The sequence below is a fragment of the Monodelphis domestica genome, chromosome 1, assembly GCF_027887165.1.
Source record: "Monodelphis domestica isolate mMonDom1 chromosome 1, mMonDom1.pri, whole genome shotgun sequence".
NCBI lineage: Eukaryota > Metazoa > Chordata > Mammalia > Didelphimorphia > Didelphidae > Monodelphis > Monodelphis domestica.
Genome location: NC_077227.1, coordinates 701,488,545 through 701,514,047, shown reverse-complemented (window position 1 = coordinate 701,514,047; position 25,503 = coordinate 701,488,545). Strand labels below are relative to the sequence as shown.

The 25,503-nt window shown below is 38.7% G+C and overlaps 1 protein-coding gene across 5 annotated transcripts in view; it reads left to right on the top strand.

Moving 5' to 3' along the window:
• The window catches only part of MTHFSD (methenyltetrahydrofolate synthetase domain containing), a 70,800-nt gene extending 45,510 nt beyond the window's left edge, over nucleotides 1-25,290 (top strand). For 4 of the 5 annotated variants that reach the window (XM_007477263.2, XM_016427847.2, XM_016427846.2 and 1 more), the window contains 3 exons: nucleotides 1,285-1,397; nucleotides 2,117-2,242; nucleotides 23,409-25,290. In XM_007477263.2, the coding sequence (XP_007477325.1) occupies nucleotides 1,285-1,397; nucleotides 2,117-2,242; nucleotides 23,409-23,885 (716 nt within the window). In that variant the 3' untranslated portion in view covers nucleotides 23,886-25,290. Of the gene's footprint in view, nucleotides 1-1,284; nucleotides 1,398-2,116; nucleotides 2,243-13,849; nucleotides 23,385-23,408 lie in introns of those variants that run through there. The other variant, XM_056810452.1, reaches the window with a different exon arrangement.
• The last annotated feature ends 213 nt before the right edge of the window (nucleotides 25,291-25,503 follow it).

Here is a 25,503-nt window from a genome sequence, read left to right as displayed (position 1 = left end):
TATGAATAAGCAGTTTTCAGATAAAAAAAAAAATCAAAGCTACCGATAAGCATATGAAAAAAAAGTTCTCAATTTCTCTTGAAAATGCAAATTAAAACAGGACAATTTGGATTTATGCCCAAAGGGTTATAAAAGAATGCATGCCTTTTGATCCAGTAATTCCACTACTAGGTCTGTTTCCTAGAGAGATCAAAAAAAGGGGAAAGGACCTACTTGTACAAAAACATTTATAACTGTTCTTTGTATGCTGGCAGAATTGGAAATCAAGGGGGTGTCCCTCAGTTGGGGATTGACTGAGGAAATTGTGGTATATGATGGTGATGGAATACTATTATGCTGTAAGAAATGATGAACAGGATGATTTCAGAAAGAACTGGAAAGACTTACATGAACTGGTGCAGAGTGAAATAAGTAGAACTAGGAGAACATTGTACACAGCAACAGCAATACTGTATGATAATCAACTGTGAAAGACTCGGCTACTCTCATCATTATGATGATCCAGGACAATTCTGAGGGACAAGACTTATGACAAAGAATGCTTTCCACTTCCAGAGAAAGAATTGTTGGAGTTGGAATGCAGATGAAATGAAAGCATACAATTTTTCACTTTAATTTGTTTGGGTTTTGGGTTTTATAATTTATATAATTATATATTTATATAATATAATTTATAATTCTTTTACAAAGATGAATAATATGGAAATGTGTTTTGCATGACAATACATATATAACCCAGATCAAATTGTATACCATCTCCAGGAGTGAGGAAGTAAGGAGGGAGGGAGACAATTTGGATCACATAACTTTGGAAAATGTGTGTGGAAATTTGTTATTTCATGTAATTGGTAAAAATAAAATAGTTTTAGAATAAACATTAAATAAAAATAACATTCAACATTTTGTTAGAAATCTGTCCAAGTATATTTCTTAATTGCCATTCAATTATCTCAAAAGAGGATCCTTATTGATACAGATTAGTGGTGAGATGTTTCTGTAAGATTGATTTTTCCTTTCTAATATAAGTTTAGCATATTCCTCCTTAGGAACCATGTAACTGATATTATGAGGCAGAATCATTGTTAGCTATAAAGGCAGAAATACAAAATATGGATTTTTTACCACTGAAAGGCCACTTAGATTAGCTTCTTATGAGAATGGACTCATTGGGAAGTAGCAAGTTTCATTTTGAGTTTTAACTCAGATACAACATTAAAACCATTCCTTCCCTATTTCCAACACCCTATAAGCTATCATTTGTATTATGGCTTTGTTTACTGACAGGATGGAGAATTGGGAAGGGGGAAGGATATGCTGACATGGAATATGCAATGATGGTGTCCATGGGAGCAGTCAGAGAGAAGACACCAGTAGTAACCATTGTGCATGACTGCCAGGTAATTTCTGTTGAGTAAACTAAATAATGTCATTGCCCTCTTTCTCTAATCTGTGTGTGTGTGTGTGTGTGTGTGTGTGTGTGTGTGTGTGTATGTATGTGTGGTTTTTACATCTATTTTTCTGCCTTCACATTGTGATTGTGCCAATATATCATTTTTAATCTGACCAAGTGGATTCATTTAGTGATACGATAGTGATACAATTGGAGTATGCTTTCCTATATTGTGTATTATGTTCCTACCATTGACTCCTTTGATGAATTTGACTTGACTTGCAGGCCTTTTCAGTTCTTCTACACCAGAGGTTTCCAACTCACTGACTATCAACAAAACATCCCAGAGTGACTGGAGCCAGATTAAATTGTAATTGGAGGGGTCAGGGAGAGATCAGGGAGAGGATAAAGAGCCAGGCCTAAAGACAGGAGGCCCTGGGTTCAGATTTGATCTCAGACATTTCTTAGCTGTTTGACACTGGGCAAGTCACTTAACTGCCATTGCCTATCCCTTACTACTCTTCTACCTTGAAACCAATACACTATATTGATTCCAAGACAAAAAATAGAGTATTAAATTTGTTTTAAGTAATTGGAAAATGTTTACAAAATAAATAAAAATACAATACAACATAGTTTGAGGCTTTTTAAAGTTAATCGTTGGATCACAGGGATCCATATCTAATGGACTTTGACACCATAATGTACACATTTCTTTTCCATCAGGTGGTTGATGTCCCTGAAGAGTTGCTTGGTGATCATGATCTAACTGTGGATTACATCCTTACTCCCACTAGAGTAATTGTGACCGGCTGCACTCGGCCAAAGCCACAGGGTATCATATGGTCCATGGTAAGTAATCACCATGAAAGCCAAGGGGGCTAAGAAGGCTTTCAGTGTTCTGACTCTTGCTTTTGGAGCTGATCAGGGACCTTTTCTTTTGTGTTGTTCTTTGCTCTATATAGTTCCCAACACACTTATTCCTCATCTACTCTAAATAGTTTTCACCTTTATAAATCCTTGTGTTGCTTCTGAAATCTTTGATCTCTCAAAAAAAAAAAACTCACCAAGAGACAGGGGATAAAGCAACTGTTTATACATGTGTTTAGTCCTGTTATGGAAATATTCTAATATTCCTTTCCAGAATATAATAGTAAGAATATTTGTTAATTAATTTGCAATATGTGTTTACCCTTCAGAAACTAGTCTGATGCAATCAGACTTGATGGCTTGATTGAAATTAGGGATCCCATATTTGCAAAAATACAAATGACTGAGAAAACATTTAAAAGTTTTGCTTAATTTGGAATGAAACTATTAGGAAAATAAGCATTTTTTGTCCATATTTTCCATCCTTAAGCTTGAGTCTTCCAGAGCTTTTTAAAAGCCTTAGGACATGGAAAAATAAACAGTATCCACCCCAAAATATGAACTTTGAAATGGGGCACGCCAGCATTTTTACATTTACTTATTTCTTTTTTATTGCCGACACACATATAATCCATGTTTGGGCCACAAATACCTTTTTACCACATGTACCCTAGAAAGAGAATTCTGTAGAATCAAAATGTCAATTTTCTCTGTCTTAGTCTTTAATAATTTTTAAAAGACACTAGAAATAAACATCAATAACTCCCTCAGGCCCCTCCAGCTATACCATTTTAAAGCTCAGGTTTGTGAGTATGGGCATGGACAGGGTTACAAAGAAAATCAGGAATGTCTCCATCCTTAGTGGACATGAATAATCTCCTTTCTTCTTTCTTAACAAGATAGGTTTACCTCAGAATCCTGGGCCACAAACTCACTTTTAAGTGGAGACAGATGAATAAGTTAAAGAAGTGATCCAGATTACAAAAGTCTCTATGTAGGCTAGAGACCAATCTTTAGTCAATTTACAAAAGCAGATCTACCGCACTGAAGCTGGGGTTAGTGTTCTATTCCAAGATTACCATTTTTAAAGGAATATTTATAATATTCCATATTTGAAAGATTTTATAGTCAGAGTAGTTGTCTCCAGAAGGGCAGAGAGACTTGCATTGCCTTAGGGAAGAACTATAGTTGATGCTGTGGATTTGGGGGGAAAAACAACAGTCCAAATTGTGGTCACTCAGACATGGTAGAAAAATGTGAAATCCTTGTTACATAAAAGAAAATCAACTTCAGGCCTGGGCTTCAGAGGCAGCTTGTTCTGCTTGTTTGCTGAAACCCAAGCTTTCTCATTCCCTTTCCAGGGAGATTTCAATTTTTAGTATTTTTTAAAAAGGTAGTTCTGTCATAGATATCTTCCATTCTTCTAATCAATTATGGTTACCTTATACTGATCATTATGACTAGACCTATAGTCCATCGATCACTTTATTCAGGGCCCCTGAACTTACTTATTTGGCTGGGTTAACTACCTAGTCTAAATGAGTTTGCTATTTATTATCCTTGAGGAAAATCCTTGCAACCCCATCAAGAATTGTGTGAATTTGATTTACTTGACTTCCTTTCAAATCCTGATTTATTTATCCCTGGCATATTTCTGTTCTCTTTCCCCTTTAATTAAAGCCCTTTTTCTTTGTCTTATAATGTACATAGGAAACTATGGATTTCAAAAGTTTAGAGCAATAGAGAACACATACTCTGGTAGGGGCTAGGGGACTCAAGGAGCTTTCTAGGATAGATCCCAGTGATGACCTTTGGGGAGAAGCTTATCACTAAACTGACCACAGGGTACTACTAGATGTTCTAGAGTTCTCATAATTTGTGTCAGTGTAAGAAGTTTATGCTGTTAGAATCACACATTCTTGATGTGCTGAAATGTGTTTCACCATAATCTTTAGTCATTTATATTAAAGATCAAATAAATCATCCCCATCTATGGTACCTGGAAAGTCTGCAGCTCTCTTGGCTTTCATATCCAGTATCTGAAAAAGAAAGATGCTATAAAAGTATAAAAAGACTAGTGTGATTTCCTTATTTTGTTTCAATTAGAAAGTTTTTTGTTGTTCAGTTGTTTATATCATTTCTGACTCTTCAAATTTTTTTTTTAATTTCTGACTCTGTGACCACATTTGGAGTTTGCTTACAAAGAAAATGGAATAATTTGACATTTCCTTCTCCAGATCATGTAAGGAAACTGAGGCAAACAGGGTTTCGTGCCTTGCCCAGGATTACATACCTAGTAATTATCTGAGGCCTGATTTGAACTGAGGTCTTCCTGACTTCAGGCACTATGCTCTATCTACTGTGTTACCTATCTTCCCAATCAGAAAACAACATAGATGATTTTGTAAGATAAAATCATGTAGACTTCATTCCAGTTTTGGAAGAAATCAATACAGTTGTCAGAGCCTCTAAGAACATTGATGTAAATGTGCTCTAAGATCTGATGGCTTAGTTGCAGAGATAGTTAAGAATGAAGCTACTACTTAAAAGACAGAGCTGCCCTGTCCTTCACATATAGGTCATGAGAAATTAAATATGTCAGAGAAGTCATTTGTGTTGTTATATTCAAAAAGAAAAGTGAACCAACTGATTTGGCCACTCAACTGCAGTGGGAAGATACTAGAACCAAAAGGTCAGGCTTTAATCTTAACCTGGCTTTACATGAGCTTCTTTATGTGGCCCTAAATAACTTTCTTTATCTGACCCTTATTCATTTTCAGGCTAATTGTATAAGGCAGCCCTAGGGAATGGTGACAAACAACTTGATTTTTTAGTGGCCTGAATGTATCATTGAACTCTGCTCCCAAGACAGTAGATAGGGTGTGGTGCCTGGAGCTGAAAGCCACCTAAAACACTCTCTTCCAGTGATATGTATTGAGACACCAAGATCTTTTAGGACTTCCTTAAAAGCTAAAAGTGAAAAGAGAACCTTATTTAATAACCTTCTGATCAGTAACATCAAGTTAGGCATAACAAGGAAATTTATACTCAAGAGGCATTGAATACTATGAGGGAGGGAATCTAGCACAGTTCAAATTGAAGAGTCAAATCAAGTATACTGGCATTTATTAATTATTCATCTGTGCCATGAGCATTGCTAAGTTTTGGGGATATATTAAAGCAAAAAAACATAGTCCCTGCCCTCTAAGAACTCATAATCCACTGACAGAAAACATGCAAACCACCATATATGGACAAGATAGAGACAGGTTAATTAGAGGCAACCTTAGAGAGAAGGCACTAGTATTAAAGAGAACTGGGAAAGACTTGTGTGAGATAGGATTTTAGCTCAGACTTAAAGGAAGGCAGGAATGGAGGAGGAGAGAGCATCCCAGACATGGGGAATAGGCAACCAGGGAAAAATGCATGGACTCGGGAGGTCAGGGAAAGAACACCAGGATGCCAGTCACTAGATCACAGACTATGGAAGGAAATAGAATGTAAAAAGGTAGAAAGGTAAGAGAGGGCCAGTTTATGAAGGACTTAAAAAGCCAAACAGTACTTTCTTGATATTTTATTTTGTAGGTAATAGAGTGCCATGGTGACAAAGTCAAACCTGCCCTTCTGGTAAAATCATTTTGACCCTGAGGAGAGGATAGACTGAAGTGGGAAGGGACTTGAGGCAGGCAGACCTACCACCAGGCTATTGTAGCCATCCAGACATGCAGTGTAAAGACTTGTACTAGGTCTGCCAGTGTCAGAGGAGAGAAGGGGGTATATAGAAGAGGTGCCATGAAGATAGAATTGTCAGGACTTGGCAGCCATGTGTTGATACTATACCATCCAGTTGAAAGTTCCATCGACATTTGGAGATGCTGGACTGGAAGGTGAATGAAGACTAGAGTTGGACAAATAGATCTGAGAATCATCATCCTAGAGATAAGTGAATCCATGGGAACTGATGAGATTGGGAAGAGATCCAGGACAGAGCCTTGGGAGACCCCAGTGTTTCATGGGAACAACCTGGAAATGATACAGCAAAGGAGACTGAGAAGGAGCAACCAAACAAGCAGAAGAACCAGGAGAGGACGGTGTCCCAAGAAGTTAGGGACAATTGGGGAATGGCTAAACAAATTGTGGTATCTGTTGGTGATAGAATAGTATTGTGCTAAAAGGAATAATGAAATGGAGGAATTCCATGGGAACTGGAATGACCTCCAGGAATTGATGCAGAGTGAAAGGAACAGAATGAGGAGATATATTATTTTTAGGAAAGGTCCTTCTATTCCTATCTTTCTAGTGTTTTCAATAGGAATGAAAGTTGTATTTTGTCAAAGACTTTTTCTGCATCTATTGAAATAATCCTGTAATTTTTGTTGGTTTGCTTGTTGATATGGTCAGTCATGTGGATGGTTTTCCTAATATTGAACCATCCTTGCATTCCTGGTATGAATCCTACCTGGTCATAGTGGATAACCTTCATGATCACTTGCTGGAGTCTTTTTGCTAGTATCCTATTTAAGATTTTTGCATCTATATATTCATTAAGGAGATTGGTCTATAGTTTTCTTTCTCTGTTTTTGACCTGCCTGGCTTTGGAATCAATACCATATTTGTGTCATAAAAGGAATTTGGTAGAACTCCTTCTTTGCTTATTCTGTCAGTTTGTATAATATTGGGATTGGTTGTTCTTTAAATGTTTGATAGAATTCACTTGTGAATCTATCAGGCCCTGGGGATGTTTTTCTGAGGGAGTTCTTTGATGACTTGTTCAATTTCTTTTTCTGATATGGGATTATTTAAATATTCTATGTCTTCTGTTAATCTAGGCAATTTATATTTTTGTAAATATTTGTCCATATCACCTAGTTTGCCATATAATTGGGCAAAATAATTTTTACTGTTTGCCTTAATTTCCTCTTCATTAGAGGTGAGGTCTCCCTTTTGTAAAAATAGACTCAAACTCTGGACTTTAATCCCCACAAGCCCTTGCTCCACTTCCCAAAAATGCTTTGTAATCTCACAGAATTCTCAGGTGGGCCAAGATCGAGAAGGGATTTAACCTGATTGCAAAGGCTTTTGTGGGCTCTTTTGGACTTCCATTTTGGAGCAGACGTGGCTCTTTCCATAATGTAGGTAAGGTCTTGTCTAGGCCTCTCTGGCCTAGGCACATGTTTCTTATTCTGTATTTTCTTTAATCCTTAATCTTCAATAAACCTCTAAAAATATAATACTCCTTGCAGAGGGAAACTAATTTCTACCTGCCTGTCTCCCCTAAATTTTAATCTTTACACTTTTCATCTTTGATACTGTTAATTTGGTTTTCTTCTTTCCTTTTTTTTATTAGATTGACCAGTACTTTGTTTATTTTATTTGTTTTTTCAAAATTATAAGCTTCTAGTCTTATTTATTAATTCAACAATTCTTTAACTTTCGATGATATTAATTTCTCCTTTAATTTTTAGGATCACTAATTTAGTTTTCATCTGGGGATTTTTAATTTGTTCACTTTCAAGTTCTTTGATTTGCATGTCCAATTTGTTGACCTCTCCCTCCCTAATTTGTTAATATATGAACTCAGGGATATAAATTTCCCCCTGAGTACTGCTTTGGCTTTGTATCCCATAGATTCCGAAAGGATGTCTCATCATTGTCATTTTCTTCAATGAAATTATTGTTTCTATGATTTGTTCTTTAACCGATTTTAGAGAATCATATTTAATTTCTAATTAATTTTTTATTTGACTCTTCATGTACCCTTAGTAATTATTATGTTATTGCATTATGATCTAAAAAGGTTGCATTTATTATTTCTGCTTTTTTGCACTTGTTTGCCATGTTTTTATGCCCTAGTACATGGTCAATCTTTGTGAATATACCATATGCTGCTGAAAAGAAGATTCTTTTTTGTCCCTAATTGTATTTCTCCCTATATCTATTAACTCTAATTTTTCTAAGATTTCATTCACATCTCTTACCTCTTTCTTATTTATTTTTTGGTTTGATTTATCTAGATTTGATAGAGGAAAGTTCAGATCTCCCACTAGTATAGTTTTACTATCTATTTTTCTCCTTCAACTCCACTAGTTTCTCCTTTAGAAATTTGGATGCTGTACAATTTGGTGCATACATGCTGATTAATGATATTTCCTCATTGTCTATACTGCCTTTTATCCGGATGTAATTAATTACCTTTCCTATCTCTTTTAATCAGATCTATTTTTATGTTGGTTTTGTCAGATATCATGATTGCAACTCCTGCCTTCTTTTTCTCAGTTGAGGCCCAATAGATTTTTCTCAATTCTAACCCTGTGAGTGTCTACCTACCTCATATGTGTTTCTTGTAGACAACATATGGTAGGATTTTGGTTTCTAATCCACTCTGCTATTTGTTTTCGTTTTATGGGTGAGTTCATCCCATTCACATTCAAAGTTATGATTGCCACTTGTGTATTCCCCAACATTTTGATATCCTCCCCTAGTTCTGCCCTTTCTTCTTTCACTATAGCCTTTTAAACCAGTGGTTTGCTTTAAATCAGTCTCCCTAATCCCCACCCTTATTATGCTTCCCTTTCTGCCCCCTCCCTTTTTTACCTTCTTATTTTTTTAGGGTCTGTTAAGTTCTCCTACCTCCTTTCCCTCCCTTTTTGTATTCCCCACCCCCACTTAGTTTTCCCTTCTCATTTTCCCTGTAGGGTAAGATAGAATTCAATACCCCAATGGATCTAGATGCTCTTCCCTCTCAGAATTGATTTCACTGAGAGTAAGGCTTAAGTGTTACCTGCTAGCACTCTCTTCTTCTCCTTATAACAGTATTCTTCCCCTCCCCTTCCCATGTGCCTCTTTGGGTGATACAGATTATTCTATTTATCATATTCCTTCAAGTTTCTCTTGGTGCCATCTTCTATTCCCCCCTCCCTTTTTCTTTATTTGCTATCATTTTATAACACTTATCACCCCAATCTTTAACTGTGAATAAGTCTTCTAATTACTATAATAGTGATTATAATTTTCAAGAGTTACAAATAACATTTTTCCATATAGGAACATAAACAATTTGATCTTATTGAAGCCCTTAAAGAAGAAAGTTGAAATTAAAAAAAAACATTTTTTCCCTTTCCCCTCTCTCTTATTTGCCTTTTCATGTTTCTCTTGATTTTTGTGTTTGGATATCAAACTTTCCACTTAGTTCTGGTCTTTTCTTTACAAATACTTGGAAATCTTCTATTTTATTGAATGCCCATACTTTCCCCTGGAGGTATATAGTCAGTTTTGATGGATAGGTGATCCTTGGTTGAAGACCCAATTCTCTTGCCTTTCTGAATATCATATTCCAAGTCTTGAGGTCCTTTAGTGTGGAAGCTGCTAGATCTTACATAATTCTGATTGGTGCTCCTTGATAGCTGAATTGTCTCTTTTTGGCTTCTTGAAGTTTTTTCTCCTAAGCTTGGAAGCTTTTGAATTTGACAGTTACGTTCCTGGGGGTTGTCTTTTGAGGATTTAGTGTAAAGAGTGTTCTATGAATTCTTTCAATGTCTATTTTGCCCCCTTGTTCAAGAACATCAGGACAATTTTCTTGGATAATTTCTTGTAGTATGATGTCAAGATTTCTGTTTATTTCTGGGTTTTCAGGTAGACTAATGATTCTCAAATTGTCTCTTTGAGACTGGTTTTCCTGATCTGTCATCTTGTCAGTGAGATATTTTATGTTTTCTTCTATTTTGTCAATCTTTTGACTTTGCTTTATTAATTCTTACTGTTTTGCAAGATCATTGGCTTCCAATTGCCTAATTCTGGTCTTTAAGGACTGGTTTTCCACCATAATCTTTTGATTTTCCTTTTTGGAATGGCCTATCCTGCTTTTTGTGGCTTCCAGCTGTTTCTCCAATTGGGAGTTTCTGTCCTTTAAACTGTTATTTTTTTTAACTATTTCCCACTTTTCTTGCCAGAATCCTTCCATCTTTTTGATAATCTCTGATTTAAATTCTTCAAGAGCTTGTGGCCAATTTCCATTTTTTATAGAAGGTTTGGATGCATTTATTTGTATGTCCTCTTCTGCTATTTCCTCTGTAGTCTGGATTTTTCCTCCATAAAAATTATCCAGGGTCAAAGCTTTCTTCTTGTTTTTCTTGGTGTTGGGAAGTTGTTTTTCCTGGGCATTGTTTGCCATCACTATGGTGGTTTTTCCTTCCTTTTCCAGTCAGAAGTCTGAGTGAGGAAGGCAGGCTCTCTGTGTGTCGAGCTAAGGATTGTGTTTTTTGCCTGAGGCCACCTCTCAAGTCTCTGCAGCTTCTACTCTTTACTGCCCTTCTCTGGGCCATCTCCACGTGGGCCCCCTGGTCTGTACTCTTCAGCCTGCTGGGGTCTCAGGTCTAGCTGCTCTGAAGGGTAGGTCTTTGGTGGTCTTAGTCAGTTGCCAGGGTCTTAGAGGTACCCCTCACTTGCTCTAGAGGTTCCCCTCACTCACTCACTGATTCTAGTGCACTGGCTCTGACTCTGGCTCTATAGGTGAAGTGGGGAAGGGTTGATCAGCTCGCATTTTGGTGGAAGCTATTTCACCCCCTTATAGTGTGGAAATGCCCAAATCCCACATACCTTCAATGCTACACCGTACTGTAGAATCCTTTCATTCATATGAATTTGGTTTTTTTGGCCTTTTGAGGTGGTCTATATTGGTAGGTGATGAGGAGAGTCCTGCATCTAGCCTACCTCCATGTTTACCCTAAAGTCCTGATTCACTCTTTAAGGAGCCAAATGTTGTAGCAGATGGAGTACTAAGCCCAAACTCTGGAAGACTGGAATTAAAATCTGACTTCAAACCCTTCGTAGCTGTGTGACCCTGGACAAGTCACTTAGCTGGTTTAATGCCTTAGTTTCTTCATCTCACTTAACACTGAATTTCTGAGCAGCATTCCTGGCAGCACTTTCTTATGTTCTAATCAACCTGTCACTGACACTAACCTTGGCACAATGCTAGACACATGAAGAGAATAGACAATAGCAGAAATAATGATAGATCTCATATATGCCAGGTATTAATGTCTGCAAAGCATTTTTCTTCATGCTGGCATCATGAGTTGGGTAGTAGTATGATTTCCATGTTGCAAATGGAGGTACTCAGATACCAAGAGTATACATGAGAGCACAAACAAGACCATCAATTCTTTCTTCATAGAATCTCAGTGCTGGAGGAATCACAGAAGTCATTTCATCCAACCTGTCCCTAAAACCCAAGTTTTCCAGGTTTTCACCTTCCAAGTCCATCTCTTTCTACCGTGTTATGTTATCTGTGAATACAATGAATGCAGTCTGCCCCAACATCTTTTGAATGATAAGCTAAAATGAGGAGAGGGAAGAGAGCTCTTTGGAATGTTGTCATGAGTACTTTGGCATATAGTTCAGCCCCATGGTACCACTTTCTGCTGGTCTGGTGTGCAGCATTCCAGAAGAATTGTCTGGTTTTTAAAAATGTTCTTTGGGGTGGTCATAAAATGTTTATAGGTAAAGCTGCCACCCTCCATGAGCACTGCTAATAGCCACCAAAACTACATTATCAAAAACCAGCCATCACATGTGTCTTCAGTGGAAAGAACTGTTACTGTTAGTCCCGGATGGATCTTTTCAGCCACTCCCATGCACACACTCTCAGTAGCTCCCTACTTCGTTATGGCAGCCATTGAAGAACAAAATCTGGAAGTTTTTACTTTTCCAAGTTGATTCATTTGTCTCTGTAATTATGAAAATTATAGCTCCTTCCCCCTTCCCTCCAGGATCATCTTCATATTCTAAGCTTAAGGAAATAAGTCGTTTCATATCTTTTGAAAGCTTAGCATGTTTAATGCCATATGCCCCTCTTTGGGACTGATGCTTCTCACCCATATGTTCCCAATATGGTGAGCTTATTTACTTCATCTGAATGACTGAATCATCAAGGGGAAAAGGGATTTTTAATGTCCTAGAAGTACTTGCTTTCAAGATGAGGTTCATTTAAAGTGTAATTTGGGGTTTCTTATAGGCGCACTCTTTGTAAGCCTCCATGAACCTCAGCCAGAAACAGCATTGAGCTGAGGGTAACCTGTTCCCTGTATTCTGCACCATGTACTTGAAATGGATTATGTAGATAACCCATGTTAGTAAAATATATCAAATTCAATTAGTGCTTTGGGATGGCTGCATTAATCACTCTGAAACATTTGGGAGTCTCCAGAGTTTACACAACATTAGAATGATATATAGGTTTCCTGTTCTCAGAGGCACTACCATACAGTTAAAGAGGGCTCAAATACTGATTTGGAGTTAGAAGAACAAGGAAGAGAAAGATCTGGATTTAAATTTCACCTCTGTTGCTTACTAGTTGTATGGCCATAGGTAAATCACTGAACCTTTAGGAGCCTCAGTTTCCTCGCCTGTAAATGGAAATGATCATTTTAGTTCCCATTTTACAGGATTGTTGTGAGGATCAAATGAGTTTATTTGTGTCAAGTATTTTGTAAACCTTATGTTATGTAAGGATAAACTGGTACTCTTAAGTTAGCTAAATATATACAGGGAAAGGAGGTACAGAAAACTGAGGAATAACAAAGTTTCTTAGTGAAATGAGCAAGTCTCATCTCCATATTTCTGACTATATTTTGTATGACAGGAAAAGATGAGAGAGACACTAAGTAGTTGTTTACTTAAAATAATGGCTCTGTGCTGTGAGTGTAAGTCAGAAGGCAGACCCCTGGCAACCTCCCTTCACATAGGCCCACCAGCAACTGCTTCCCATCCTGTAGTTACTACAGATGTAAGACAGATCAGGACAAGGAAGTGACCATTTGCCATTGTTCCTAAGAACAAGTTATTTGCTGAATAGTAGCTCACTTTATATGTAGCACTTGACATTTTACAAAATACTTTCTCCTAATCATTCTATGGAGAAGATAATGTATTATCACCCCCATTTTATAGTTGAGGAAAGATGTCATGAAAGTTGCCCAGTTATAGAGTTATAGGATTTAGAGTTGGAAAATCTTGAGAAATCACCTAACCCAACCCCCTCCTTTTATAGTTTATGTTTATATATATATATATATATATATATATATATATATATATATATATATATATATATATATATATAAATAATATCATATCATATCATAAAAGATAAAAAAGGCATCAGCAACAGGTGGAAAGAACACTTCAGTCAGCTTCTCAACCGACCCTCTTCAGTCGACCAAAGCGCCCTTGACCAGATCCCCCAAAACCTCTCCATTGAACAACTTGACATCCCTCCTTCAATAGAGGAAGTCCAAAAAGCCATTAAACAAATGAGTGCAGGCAAGGCACCCAGTAAAGACGGGATCCCAACAGAGGTGTACAAGGCCTTAAATGGAAAGGCGCTCCAGGCATTCCACATAGTGCTGACCAGCATATGGGAAGAGGAAGACATGCCCCCAGAACTCAGAGATGCCTCCATCATAGCCCTATACAAGAACAAAGGCTCACGAGCAGCCTGTGACAACTACAGAGGCATCTCACTACTCTCCACTGCTGGAAAGATCCTCGCCTGTGTTATACTCAACAGACTCCTGTCATCTGTTTCAGAGCAGAACCTGCCTGAATCACAGTGTGGCTTCTGACCAGATCGCAGCACCATCGACATGGTCTTCACAGTGAGGCAAATGCAGGAAAAATGCCTTGAGCAGAACCTGAGTCTCTATATTGTCTTCATAGACCTGACAAAGGCGTTCGACACAGTAAACAGGGACGCATTGTGGGTAATCCTCAGCAAGCTCGGTTGCCCAGCAAAATTCGTCAGACTGATCCAGCTCTTTCATGTCGACATGACAGGGGAAGTCCTATCTGGTGGAGAGACTTCTGATCGCTTCAACATCTCCAATGGTGTGAAACAAGGCTGTGTCCTCGCTCCGGTACTATTCAACCTATTTTTCACCCAAGTATTACGACATGCTGTGATGGATCTAGACCTGGGTGTCTACATCAAATACCGACTGGATGGCTCACTATTTGACCTTCGCCGCCTGACTGCAAAAACAAAGACAACAGAGAGACTCATCCTGGAAGCTCTCTTTGCAGATGACTGTGCTCTCATGGCCCACCAAGAAAATCATCTCCAAACCATTGTGGACAGGTTCTCCACCGCAACAAAACTGTCTGGCCTGACTATCAGCCTCAGCAAAACAGAGGTGCTGTTCCAACCTGCACCAGGGAGGCCAACAAACCAGCCGTGCATTACAAGCGACGGCACGCAGCTTTCTAACGTCAACACTTTCAAGTATCTGGGCAGCACCATCGCCAATGACGGGTCCCTAGACCACGAGATTAATGCCAGGATCCAAAAGGCCAGCCAGGCACTCGGGTGGCTGCACTCCAAAGTCCTCCAACACAGAGGTGTAAGCACTGCGACGAAGCTCAAAGTGTACAATGCAGTGGTCCTCAGCTCGCTCCTGTACGGTTGTGAGACATGGACACTGTACCGGAAGCACATGAAACAGCTGGAGCAATTCCACCAACACTCCCTCCGGTCAATCATGAGGATCCGATGGCAGGACCGAATCACCAACCAGGAAGTCCTCGACAGAGCCAACTCCACCAGCATAGAAGTCCTCAAAACCCAGCTACGATGGTCTGGACACGTCATCCGTATGGACCCACAGCGAATACCAAGACAGGTATTCTATGGTGAACTGTCAGCTGGACTCAGGAAACAAGGCCGACCAAAGAAAAGATTCAAGGATCAGCTAAAGTCAAACTTGAAGTGGGCTGGCATTACACCAAAGCAACTAGAACTTGCTGCCTCTGACAGAAGCAGCTGGTGAACCCACATTCACCATGCCACCACCACCTTTGAAGATGAGCGACGTCAACATCTTGCCACTGCGCGTGAACGCCGACACCAGGCCACAACCGCACCTCCCGTAACAACGGGCGTCCCATGCCCCATGTGCCACAGACTCTGCGCCTCAGCCTTTTGACTCCAAAGCCACATGAGGGTACATCAATAGATGATAATGCACAAAGACAATTGTCATTCTCGATCACCGAGAGACTACCACTATATATATATATATATAAAAATATATAAAGTTCAAGCCCTAAAGGATGTGACTCCCCCAAGGCCACACAGTGTTAATAACAGGCCAGATTCAAATCCAGATCCTCTGACTCTTGGCACAGTACCTTTGCCCTCCTACCAGGGCTGCCTCTACTACGTGTCTAGCTGAGACTTGGACTGAGTCCTCTGGTGTAAGTCTTGTGTTACTTAATGGATTAATACTGCTCTCAAAAATGGTTAGTGTACTCCTGCCTCATTGTAACTGACCTAGTGAGAATACTGTACATCCTCTTTATGATTTTCATGTTTTGAGACAGGAAAAACCACCACCACCATTAAAATCTTGATGTTTACCCACATTATATTGTTTTTTGTTGTTTTTTTAAACCCTTACCATCTATCTTAGAATCAGTACTAAACATTGGTTCCAAGGTAGAAGAGAGGTAAGGGCTAAGAAACTGGGGTTAAGTGACTTGGCCAGGGTCACACAACTAGGAAGTGGCTGAGGTCAGATTTGAACCCAGGACCTCCTGTCTCCAGGCCTGGAGTTATTGCTGCCCCATCCCTACATTATATTTTCATTGATTCTTTATTGTGTGTAATTAGACCTTTTGGGTACCACATTAAAACTTTAAAATATATGGAGTAGAGTGGTAGTATACAATTGCAAATTTTTCAAAGGCAAGAGCTGTTCCTCTCTTGTGGTTAAATTCCCAGTGCCTGCTCCAGTGTTAGATACACAGCAGATACCTAGTAAATGCTTGCAGATTGCTGTGTGTGGTAATGAGCCATGTTCTAACAAAATTCTGCTGTTTTGTGAAGTTATAGATGTTTCAAGTTATAGGCTGTCATTTTCTTTTCTTTTTCTATTGCCCACTGATGGTATAAATGTTAATCTGCCTCTGAGTGTGCTTATGAGAGGACTACAAACATCTTTTTCACCTTTAGAACAAACTTTTCCTATGCTCAACTCACACAGAATTGCTTCCTGCTGTTAGGAATTGCAGCCCCATACTAGGGGCCTGCCACACTATACCCAAAGGCAATGGCCCCAAAGACAGCAGACTGTACTGGAAGGCCAGGGATGGATGCGAGCCATCGCATGTCTAATTCCCTCCATCCTAAAGGGACAATAGATCTCTGACTCTCCTAGTTCAAGGACTGACAGAGCTCTTACACTAAGTTTTTTCACTTCTCCAATCACTGTAGCTCCTATTTGGTTTTTTCATAATTGAACACAAGCACTCTCAAGAAATCTGAGCCCCACTAGAAGGACTGGTCATCAGTCTTTGCCACAGAAATGCATTTTCAGAGCATGTCGTGAAAAACCAAAATACAGTCTTCTTGCTCACATCACACAAATCTATTTTTATCCTCTGCTGGCACATGCACAAAATATAATCAACTGGAAGAATATTAGAAATTTTTTAAAACCCCACATAATTATGTATGAAAAACTAAAAAAAAAAATAGAAACCATACTCCCACATCCTTATACATGCAATAGTATCCTCAGAGATAGAAAGATATTGTCTTTTATCTTAGACTTTTAACTTCAGGTACATCTGGTCACTTGTAGGTGCAAAAATCCCAGCTTTTCTCCTCTATAATTTTAAAAGGTCATCAGGTGATTAATGCTTTTCCCACCCTTACCAACAAAATCAAGGTGGAAAAATCTACCTGACTAACCTCATCTGGCATTTTACAGTTGTACAGCTGATTGCCATTTTTATATTTGAAAAGTGACGACTCTCTGTTAGAATTCTTAGAGTTAGTCACTCTGGATCAGCTGACAGCAACTCCCTTTGTAAAAATGGACCTCAAGTCTACTGACTAGTCTTTAGCCATCTTACTCTCTTTTTCCTGGCCAGCAATTAGGAACATTTGTTGGGCTGTGTCAATTTTCCATGTGAAATAAAAGCTTGTTTGGTTTATTAAACTAAATATGAAAAACTCTTTGCTCTTCTCCAGCTAAACACTCTGTCTTAAAAAAGCGATATAGTAAATGTAATTTTCTTACATTGTATAATGCCTTGCTCTGTTCCCAACTTTATGGCAAATTAGCTAGGCATTCTTGATCGTATTCTCTTCTCTAGGTCTCTTTTCTCATTTGAAAAACGAGGAGATTGGATTAAATTATTTCTAAAACCAGGAAGACTTGAGTTCAAATTCTGTTTTAGACCCTTACTAGTTGGGTGGCCCTCGGCAAGTCACTTCATCTCACTGTGGCTCAGTTTCCTCATTTGTAAAGTGTTTTAATATCAGCCCTCAAATCTCTAATTCTATGATTAGTTTAGCAAAGATGACAAAAGGTGGTAACAGTCCCACAAAATAAATCCAATGTCAGTTTTAAGGAACAACAACAAAATAAAATTAAGCAATTCTGTGTAAGTTGAGCTTAGGGAAATTTTGCTCCAGAGATGAGAAAGATGTACACTCAGAGAAAAAAAAATCTCTCACTTTTTATTGATCCTTCCTCCATATAGCTTTGCAGAGTATCAGATCTTGAATAGTTCATGAGGAATGACTAACAACAGAGGCTAACCATAGGCTTGCTCAACCTGAATTAGTCCTGGATCTCTGGCTCCTTTGGTGCCTTTTGACTTAGAGTGTAATCAGGTAGTTCTGCCCTTTCTGGGCATGGCTTTTTGTAAAGCCCTGCCAAGCATAATGCCGAGGAAAGATTTGTCTGTGATCACTATTTATGTAGGTAACATTCCTTCCTGTGCTAGAGTTGTTTGCCCAGGGAGAGAAATGTATAGAACTGAAGGTCATCAATCTCATTCACAATTTACTAAGGAAAGGGGGCAGGATTATTTACATATAACGGAGGCTCTTCCTCTTAACATCCCTTGATTCTTTCCTTTGGCTTTGCATTTTGGTTACTTTCTCCTCTGTCTACAGGAGTCATCTAAAACCCATAAGACTAAGAGCTAGGAGGTGCATTAGGAACCAAAAGAACTAATTAGAAGTTCTATGTAAGCCCCAGCTTTTCAGTGGGAGAGAAGGTGGTATGCCCTAAGATGTTCCCAATGGCTTGTACTGCTCGGCCCGTGTACCCAGGAAAAATAGCCTCTGATTCTCACATGAGGTTGCTGGCTAGCCAATAGACAGTGTTCCAAATGAGCTTTGACTGGAAACTTGGCATTACTTCCTAGCCTTTTCCAAGAACTTCTAGGATAACCCAAGGTCCTAATTGTGGTTCATACCTTATCTTCCTTTTTGTCATGTACAGGCTTGTCGGGAATTCATGATGGCAGCAGATATATATGTGATGTGGCTTTGAGGAATATAGGAATTCTTTGCATTTTTTTTCTCCTTCTAGATTCAAATTTTTCAACTAGCGCCATAAGGTCAAAAACTCAATATCCACAAACTATAAAATGAGCTTATTTGTGCCAATAAGGTTCTCACTTCAAAAGGGCTAAGTCAGGCAGATATAGACTTAGAATCAAAGCTGTTAATACATAAGGGACTTGAGGGCATAATAATACTCTCAAAGATTCATCATGCTCTCTCACTCTCCTTATTTATCCAAACTGTTACCAAGTCCTGTCAGTTCTACCTTTGCATGATGTTTTGTATAATTCCCCTCTCCCTGTGATACTGCCACCACTGGTTCAGTCCATCATCATCTCACATTTGGACGATTACAGTAACATTCTGCTCGACCTTCCTGCCTCAGATCTCTCCCCCTGCTGTTCATTCTCTCTCAGCCTCAAATTGATTTAACTAAAGGTGAAAACTTATCACCCTCATTCAATCAAATCCAGTGGCTCCCTATTACTCCTAGTATCAAATATAAAGTGCTCTGACTCATAAAACTCTTTATATCCTAGTTCCTTCCTGCCTTTACTGTCTTCAAACACCTTCTCCCCTCCACTCTCTCCTCCCCTCTAGGATCCAGGAGTAATGGCCTCCTGGCTATGCCTTCCTTCTTGGGTTATTTCCAGTTTATTCTATAAATAGCTTATTTGAATGTAGTTGTTCATCTGTAGTCTCCTTGTTAGATTGTGAGCCCCTGGAACCAAAGGTTTTCCCTTTCATTTTATCTCTGGGGTATAGCACAGGGCCTGGTACATAGTAGGTGCTTAACAAATGTCTCTCAATATGCTATAGAATGTTCAGGTCTGAAGAACCTTTCAGCAGCATCCACTTTTCAAACACCTTTGTAGTGTCAAACTCAGGCCAAGAGAGGGGCTGTTACTTGCCCAGAATCACACAGCTTTCAATAATTGGTTCTATAGAGCTGACTTAGCTTCTCTCTTTAGAGTGGAGGCTAAAATTTTTGAAGAACAATGTTGAGTTCTTTTTTTTTTTTAGAGAAGCATTTCATTTATATGTCTCCTTTCTATTGTTTAGAATCCACTTTTAGAAGCTCTGCTTTCCTATTCATGCTTTTTTTCTATTTACATTTGTCAATTAGCTATTCCCAATCTCTTTCTAAAAGACTGAAAATTTACTTGGCTTTGATTCCACACTTTTGACATTCTACTTCCAACAAGAAAGGAAGAATAATATTGAGGAAACAGTTCTAGATCTTGACCTCCATAGACTGAGTTGCTACTTCCTAGGTAAACCTTCAGAAGTCACTTACCATCTCAGGGCCTCAGTTTTCCCTTTTTGCAAAATGATGAGGAAAGAAGTAACCTTGGATCCACGAACTCAGGGTTTAAAAAATATTTTGGTAACTATATTCCAATATAATTGGTTTCTTTTGTAATTGTATGTATCTTATTTTATGCATTAAAAGCATTCTGAGAAGGGGCCCATAGACTTTGATGGACTTCCCAAGGGGCCCATGACACAAAAAAGGTCAGAGACTCCTGGACTAGATGATTTTCCAAGTACCCCTCTTAATTTTCAATCTTATAATTCTACGAAGGTGGTTATGTGACTTTCTTGTTTAATTGCATATCCTTTGTTAGCTGTACTTTTCAACTACTGTGCAAAAAATCATTTCTATTTATTGATATTTCATATCAGCAGACTTAGAAGCTGAGACCAAATTAGACCTTAAAGCCCAAACTCAGTACCTCTACAGGCCAGGTCTTCAGTAAGTCACTCTGTTTCTCAGAAAGCATCAGTGCTTCCCTTTGCTTTCAAAATAAAGTGGCAGCACCTCTGACCTTTAAAGTCCTTCACACTCTGACTCCAATCACATTTCCACTCTTAGTACATATCATAGACACTCTCCATTCAAACAAAACTAGCCAACTTGTACCCTTCATACTCAACATTCCACCTCCCTGGCTTCCAAAGTTCAAGCCAAGTGCTGGCTGCTCCATAATCAATCCTTTCCTAATCCATCCCCCAGATTCTTTGGACCTCTTCTCCCCTCTGCAAGTCATCTTGCCTCTTCTTTCTATGGACCCTATTTGCCTCAGTTTCCTCATCTGCACAATGAGCCGGAAAAGGAAATGATAAACCACTTCATTATCTTTGTGAAGAAAACCCTCAGTGGGGTCACGAAGAGTTAGACTTGACTGAAATGGTTGAACAACATATATTTCCTTATATTCATGCATATTTCTCTGAATGGAATGTAAGCTACTTGAGGGCAAAGACAAGTTTCATTTTGGTCTTTGTTTCCCCAGTACACAGCACCTAGTAGACTCTTAGTTGTTTGCCTCTTGGTTCTAGCTGCTTTCTTAATTGTTTTTCTGCTTAATAAAAGTCCTTAAGTCCATAGCTGTTCACTCCATTGCCTTCTCAGATCTCTTTTAGTATACATCTGAATTCTTTGATCTGGTATACCACGATAACCATGAATGTTGTGAGTTACAGTGGGAGAAGTGCTGGACTTAGAATCTGAAGATCTGAGTTTCCAATTCAACTCAGCTACTCAATGGGACATTGAGAAATCAAATCTCTTAATCTCTTAGATCCTCTGTTTTTGCATCTATAAAATGGGCACAATGCTGCTCAATCTGCCTAATTCACAAGATTATTATAAGAACTAAGTGAAACACTATACAGAAATCTCTTTTTAGCCAACAAGTGCCATGGAAATGTTCTCCTTGTTTAATAAACACATGTTAAGCCAAAACAAACTAGTAACTTGAGTGGAATTAGTACTTAACACATGTGTCATGATGAGTTATTAGATCTCCCTCTGCCAAAGGTTATTATACCACACTTATAGATGAAGGGATTTTGCTAGTTGCAAGAAATAATCTCCTCCAAATAACTGCAAGTGATTTTTGGACATTCTAAAAATCACATATATTGTCACTAAAGATTATGTTTTTGAAATTCACATTTGAATGGATCAGCTTTACTAGAAATCCATAGTCCTACATCCTAAGTATGAGAATCTACACTGGGAGGGACTAACTCCAGAAAGTTGTCTCACCAACATTCACAACTTTTGCAAAACTCCCGTATCACTTTATTTTCTTTTTAAGAAATTGATATAGTCTTGGAATAACCCCTGTATGTCTTTGTCCTTCTATTGAACATCAGATGCTCCCCAGATGATCTGTTGATTGACTGATTGTTATGTCCTAATGAACTCAGAACTAACTGAATTGTAAACCCAAAGGATCTCGGCTCTAACTGCAGATCCCCTAAGATAGAGCTAACGTCACCCTCTGATCACAGTAAACCTGGCAGCTCTCAGAATTTGTGCTCTCATGCCAAGCTTTGCCTTCATCACCTTCCATTGTCCAATAAAAGAACTTGGCATCTGGACCTCAGACTCATTTTCCAACTGGTGAGAGAACAGTTTCTAATAAAAACCCTTCCCCACCTGGAGTCACAGCAATGGAGGAGTCATTCGTCTTACCTTAGAACCTCTTCTAGGGGGCTCAAAAGGGGAATTCCATCTCTAACCCTTATAGGCAAGATCAGGTATGGATGGAGCAGCAGGAGATCCTTGGCTCTTCCCTCCCTGTGCTTCCTGGGCCTTCTAGATATAGGGGAATCTCCATTCTACTTCTGTACATCTTTTGAACCATGGAGGACAAAACCACAGAGAATCTCTATGGGAAATCCAATGTCATTAAGTACAGCTAGTTAACATAGAGGTTCTTTTTAAAAAATTTTTATTAATTTAGAATATTTTTCCATGGTTACATGAGTCATGTTCTTTCTCTGCCCTCCCCCAACCCTGTTCCCATAGCGAACAAGCAATTCCTCTGGGTTTTACATGTGTCCTTTATCAAGACCCATTTCTATACCATTAATATCTGCACTAGAGTGATCATTTAGAGTCTACATCCCCAGACATATCCCCATTGACCCATGTGATCAAGCAGTTGTTTTTCCTCTGTGTTTCTACTCCCACAGTCTCTTTGTATGTGGATAGCATCTTTCCCATAAGTCCTTCCAAATTGTCCTTGATCACTGCATTGCTGCTAGTAGAGAAGTCCATTACATTGGATTGTACCACAGTGTATCCGTCTCTGTGTATAAGATTCTCCTGTTTCTGCTCCTTTCACTCTGCATCAATTCCTGGAGGCCATTCCAGTTCACATGGAATTCCTCCATTTCATTATTACTTTCAGCACAATAGTATTCCATCACCAACATATGCCATAATTTGTTCAACCATTCCTCAATTGAAGGAACATAGAGGTTCTTAAAGGCTTATACTTTAACCATTGGCAGTGCCACATAATAGGAGGCCGAATTAGGTTTTGTGTCAATAAATCCATTTATGAATATGGTCAGATCCATAGAAGCATTTTAGAATAGTAATAACTCCAAGTCTGGTTTATAATTTGCAAAACTTTTTGCAACAATCCATTCGAGTCAATTGTGCAAACAGCCTCCCTTTCTGTAGTATAAAGAAAACATACCCCTGTGACGTGAAAAGTTGCTTGTAGTTACATAGCCAGTGGGGCCGGGGCTCAAACCCAGATCTTGGACTCAAAATCCAATGTTTCTCTTTCTACCCACTATCTTTAAGTTGCCACAGATTTTTGCTGTAGGTCCTTTTCCTTAGTAACTACCTTAAGAACTCAATTTCCTTTCCTGTAAAGTTTGAAGGGATTGGACTAAGTGAACTTTAAGAGTCATTTCTAAATCTTTTATACCTTTTGACATTATCCACAAAAAAAGCTAAAACTATTTTAACTTTTTCAGATTAGTGAAGAGATGATGGGAAGAATTCCAATCTTAAAGAATCTTCATTTTCGAGAGAAGCAAGCAGGGAAAGATGTCACTTTACAAAAGGAGTATTTGGAACATTCAAAAACCAGTAACAAGCAAGCAGTCCTCTGGAAAAGTGACCAGATAGCCTCTACCACACTGTCAGAGTTGGCTGGTTCTGCCCATCTGGACCATGACCCTGTAGCTTTGAAAAATGAATCCTCCTCTAGTGTCACCACTGTTTATGTGGGTAACATTCCTCAAGATGCTCGGGTGAGTGATATGAAGAGAACTCTCAGGGAATACAATGCGGTACCTTTGAGACTAAATTGGCAAGGACCACAGGGCAGAGCTTTCCTTGATTACAAGGACCAGGCCACTGCAGAATGTGTCATCTCCTCTTTGAAAGGCTTAAGCTTTGGCGGTAATAGTTTATGGGTTAAATTAGCCAAGAAGCAAAAGAACAAATGATCAGATAGTCAGTGGTAAAGGAGGCTTTTTAGATTAGGGGACAGCATGCCCCATCTCATTGCTTCATAAAGGTTTTTACTGGCATTTAAATAGTTTTCCACATCTGATGATCAGTGACATTAGACGACTGGAGGTCAGAATCTGTGACTCACTTCCTGTTCTTGGAGAGATCACATTACTACTAGGGACCTCATACCACAGTTTCTGGCCCTAACCATCACAAGCTTTGGATTTTCCAGAAGGTTAGAGGACTTTAATTAATGCCTATCTTTTTTTCCTAATGAGTGGAGAATAAAGCATAAAAAGCACTGTCTGGTTGGGGTTTGTCCATTCAAGGAGACTGAAAATTACTTCATTCAAGAGAAGAAAATTCACCTTAAATCTGATATAAAAAGCATATTAGAGGTTGAGAAGAGCAAGGGGCAGAGAAATGAGGAAACAAATGGTGTTAAATAGCAGATTTTTCAAGTTGTCTTATAAGGGGAAGAGAGAGAAGCAACAACCTTAGAGCAATCCTGGAAAGACCATAAGTGAATTGGGTGGATGAATAGACTCAGCACATACAAGTTAACTTGGTTCCTTGCTCTGGCATTGCTGGTATTACATTGAAACTGGACAATTTTTTACCAATTCTTTTTTTTTTTAACCCTTATCTTCCCTCTTAGAAGCAATACTATGGTTAGGTTTCAAGCAGAAAGGCAGTAAAGACTAGGCAATGGGGGTTAAATGACTTGCCCAGGGTCACACACCTAGGAAGGGTCTGAGGCCAAATTTGAACCCAGGACCTCCCATCTCTAGGCTTGGTTCTCAATTCACCGAGCCACCTAACTGCCCCCTCAACTTACCCATTCTTTATCTTTATCATCTGTATAACCCCACCATCTTCTTCTTCAGTCAGGATACCAGCCAGAGAGCTAAGCATATATATGCAATTAAATAGGAAATTTGAGTCTCTATGGAGACCAGTTGGCTTTGAATAATAGATTTTGAAAAAATAATAACAACAAAATCCTCTCATATACACATGCTTGCTTAATACCTCATGATATTTTCTCTCCAGTTCCCTGTTCCTAAAAAACAAGCTGGATTTTGGCTGAACTGTACTTTCTAAACAGAAGCACTTTTGCAATTGATCCTGGGCAGAAAGTCAAAATAAGCATCTAAAGGGACATTTTATTATTATTTTTTAAATGTATATGAGTTGGAAATGTTTTTTCAGCCAGAGGGTATTGCTAAGTGTATTTTAAGTAGATTATTATGCCTCAAGAGGATCAAGCCTTTCATATAGCATTGAAAAAACATTCTCAAACCTACCAAGTTTTCCCTAAGAGGGGGGGGGGGGACTTCTTAAGAAGTATTTTGTCTCCATTTTTGTAATAAAAATAAAGAAGATTTGGAAAGAAAATTTGTCCTCAAATGATTTTCCTCATCAGATACTGAGTTCTTTTCCAAGTTTTCCAGGATAAAATGAAGGGGGGGGTGGGGGTGGATATCTGTATTGAAGGATCAGGTTGTGGAGTTCTTTTAAAGAAAAGTTCTATACAAGGTAGATATAGCATTGCCTCATGATCATAAAATGTATTCCCATTCCATTTTAATCCTTACAACATCCCCTTGA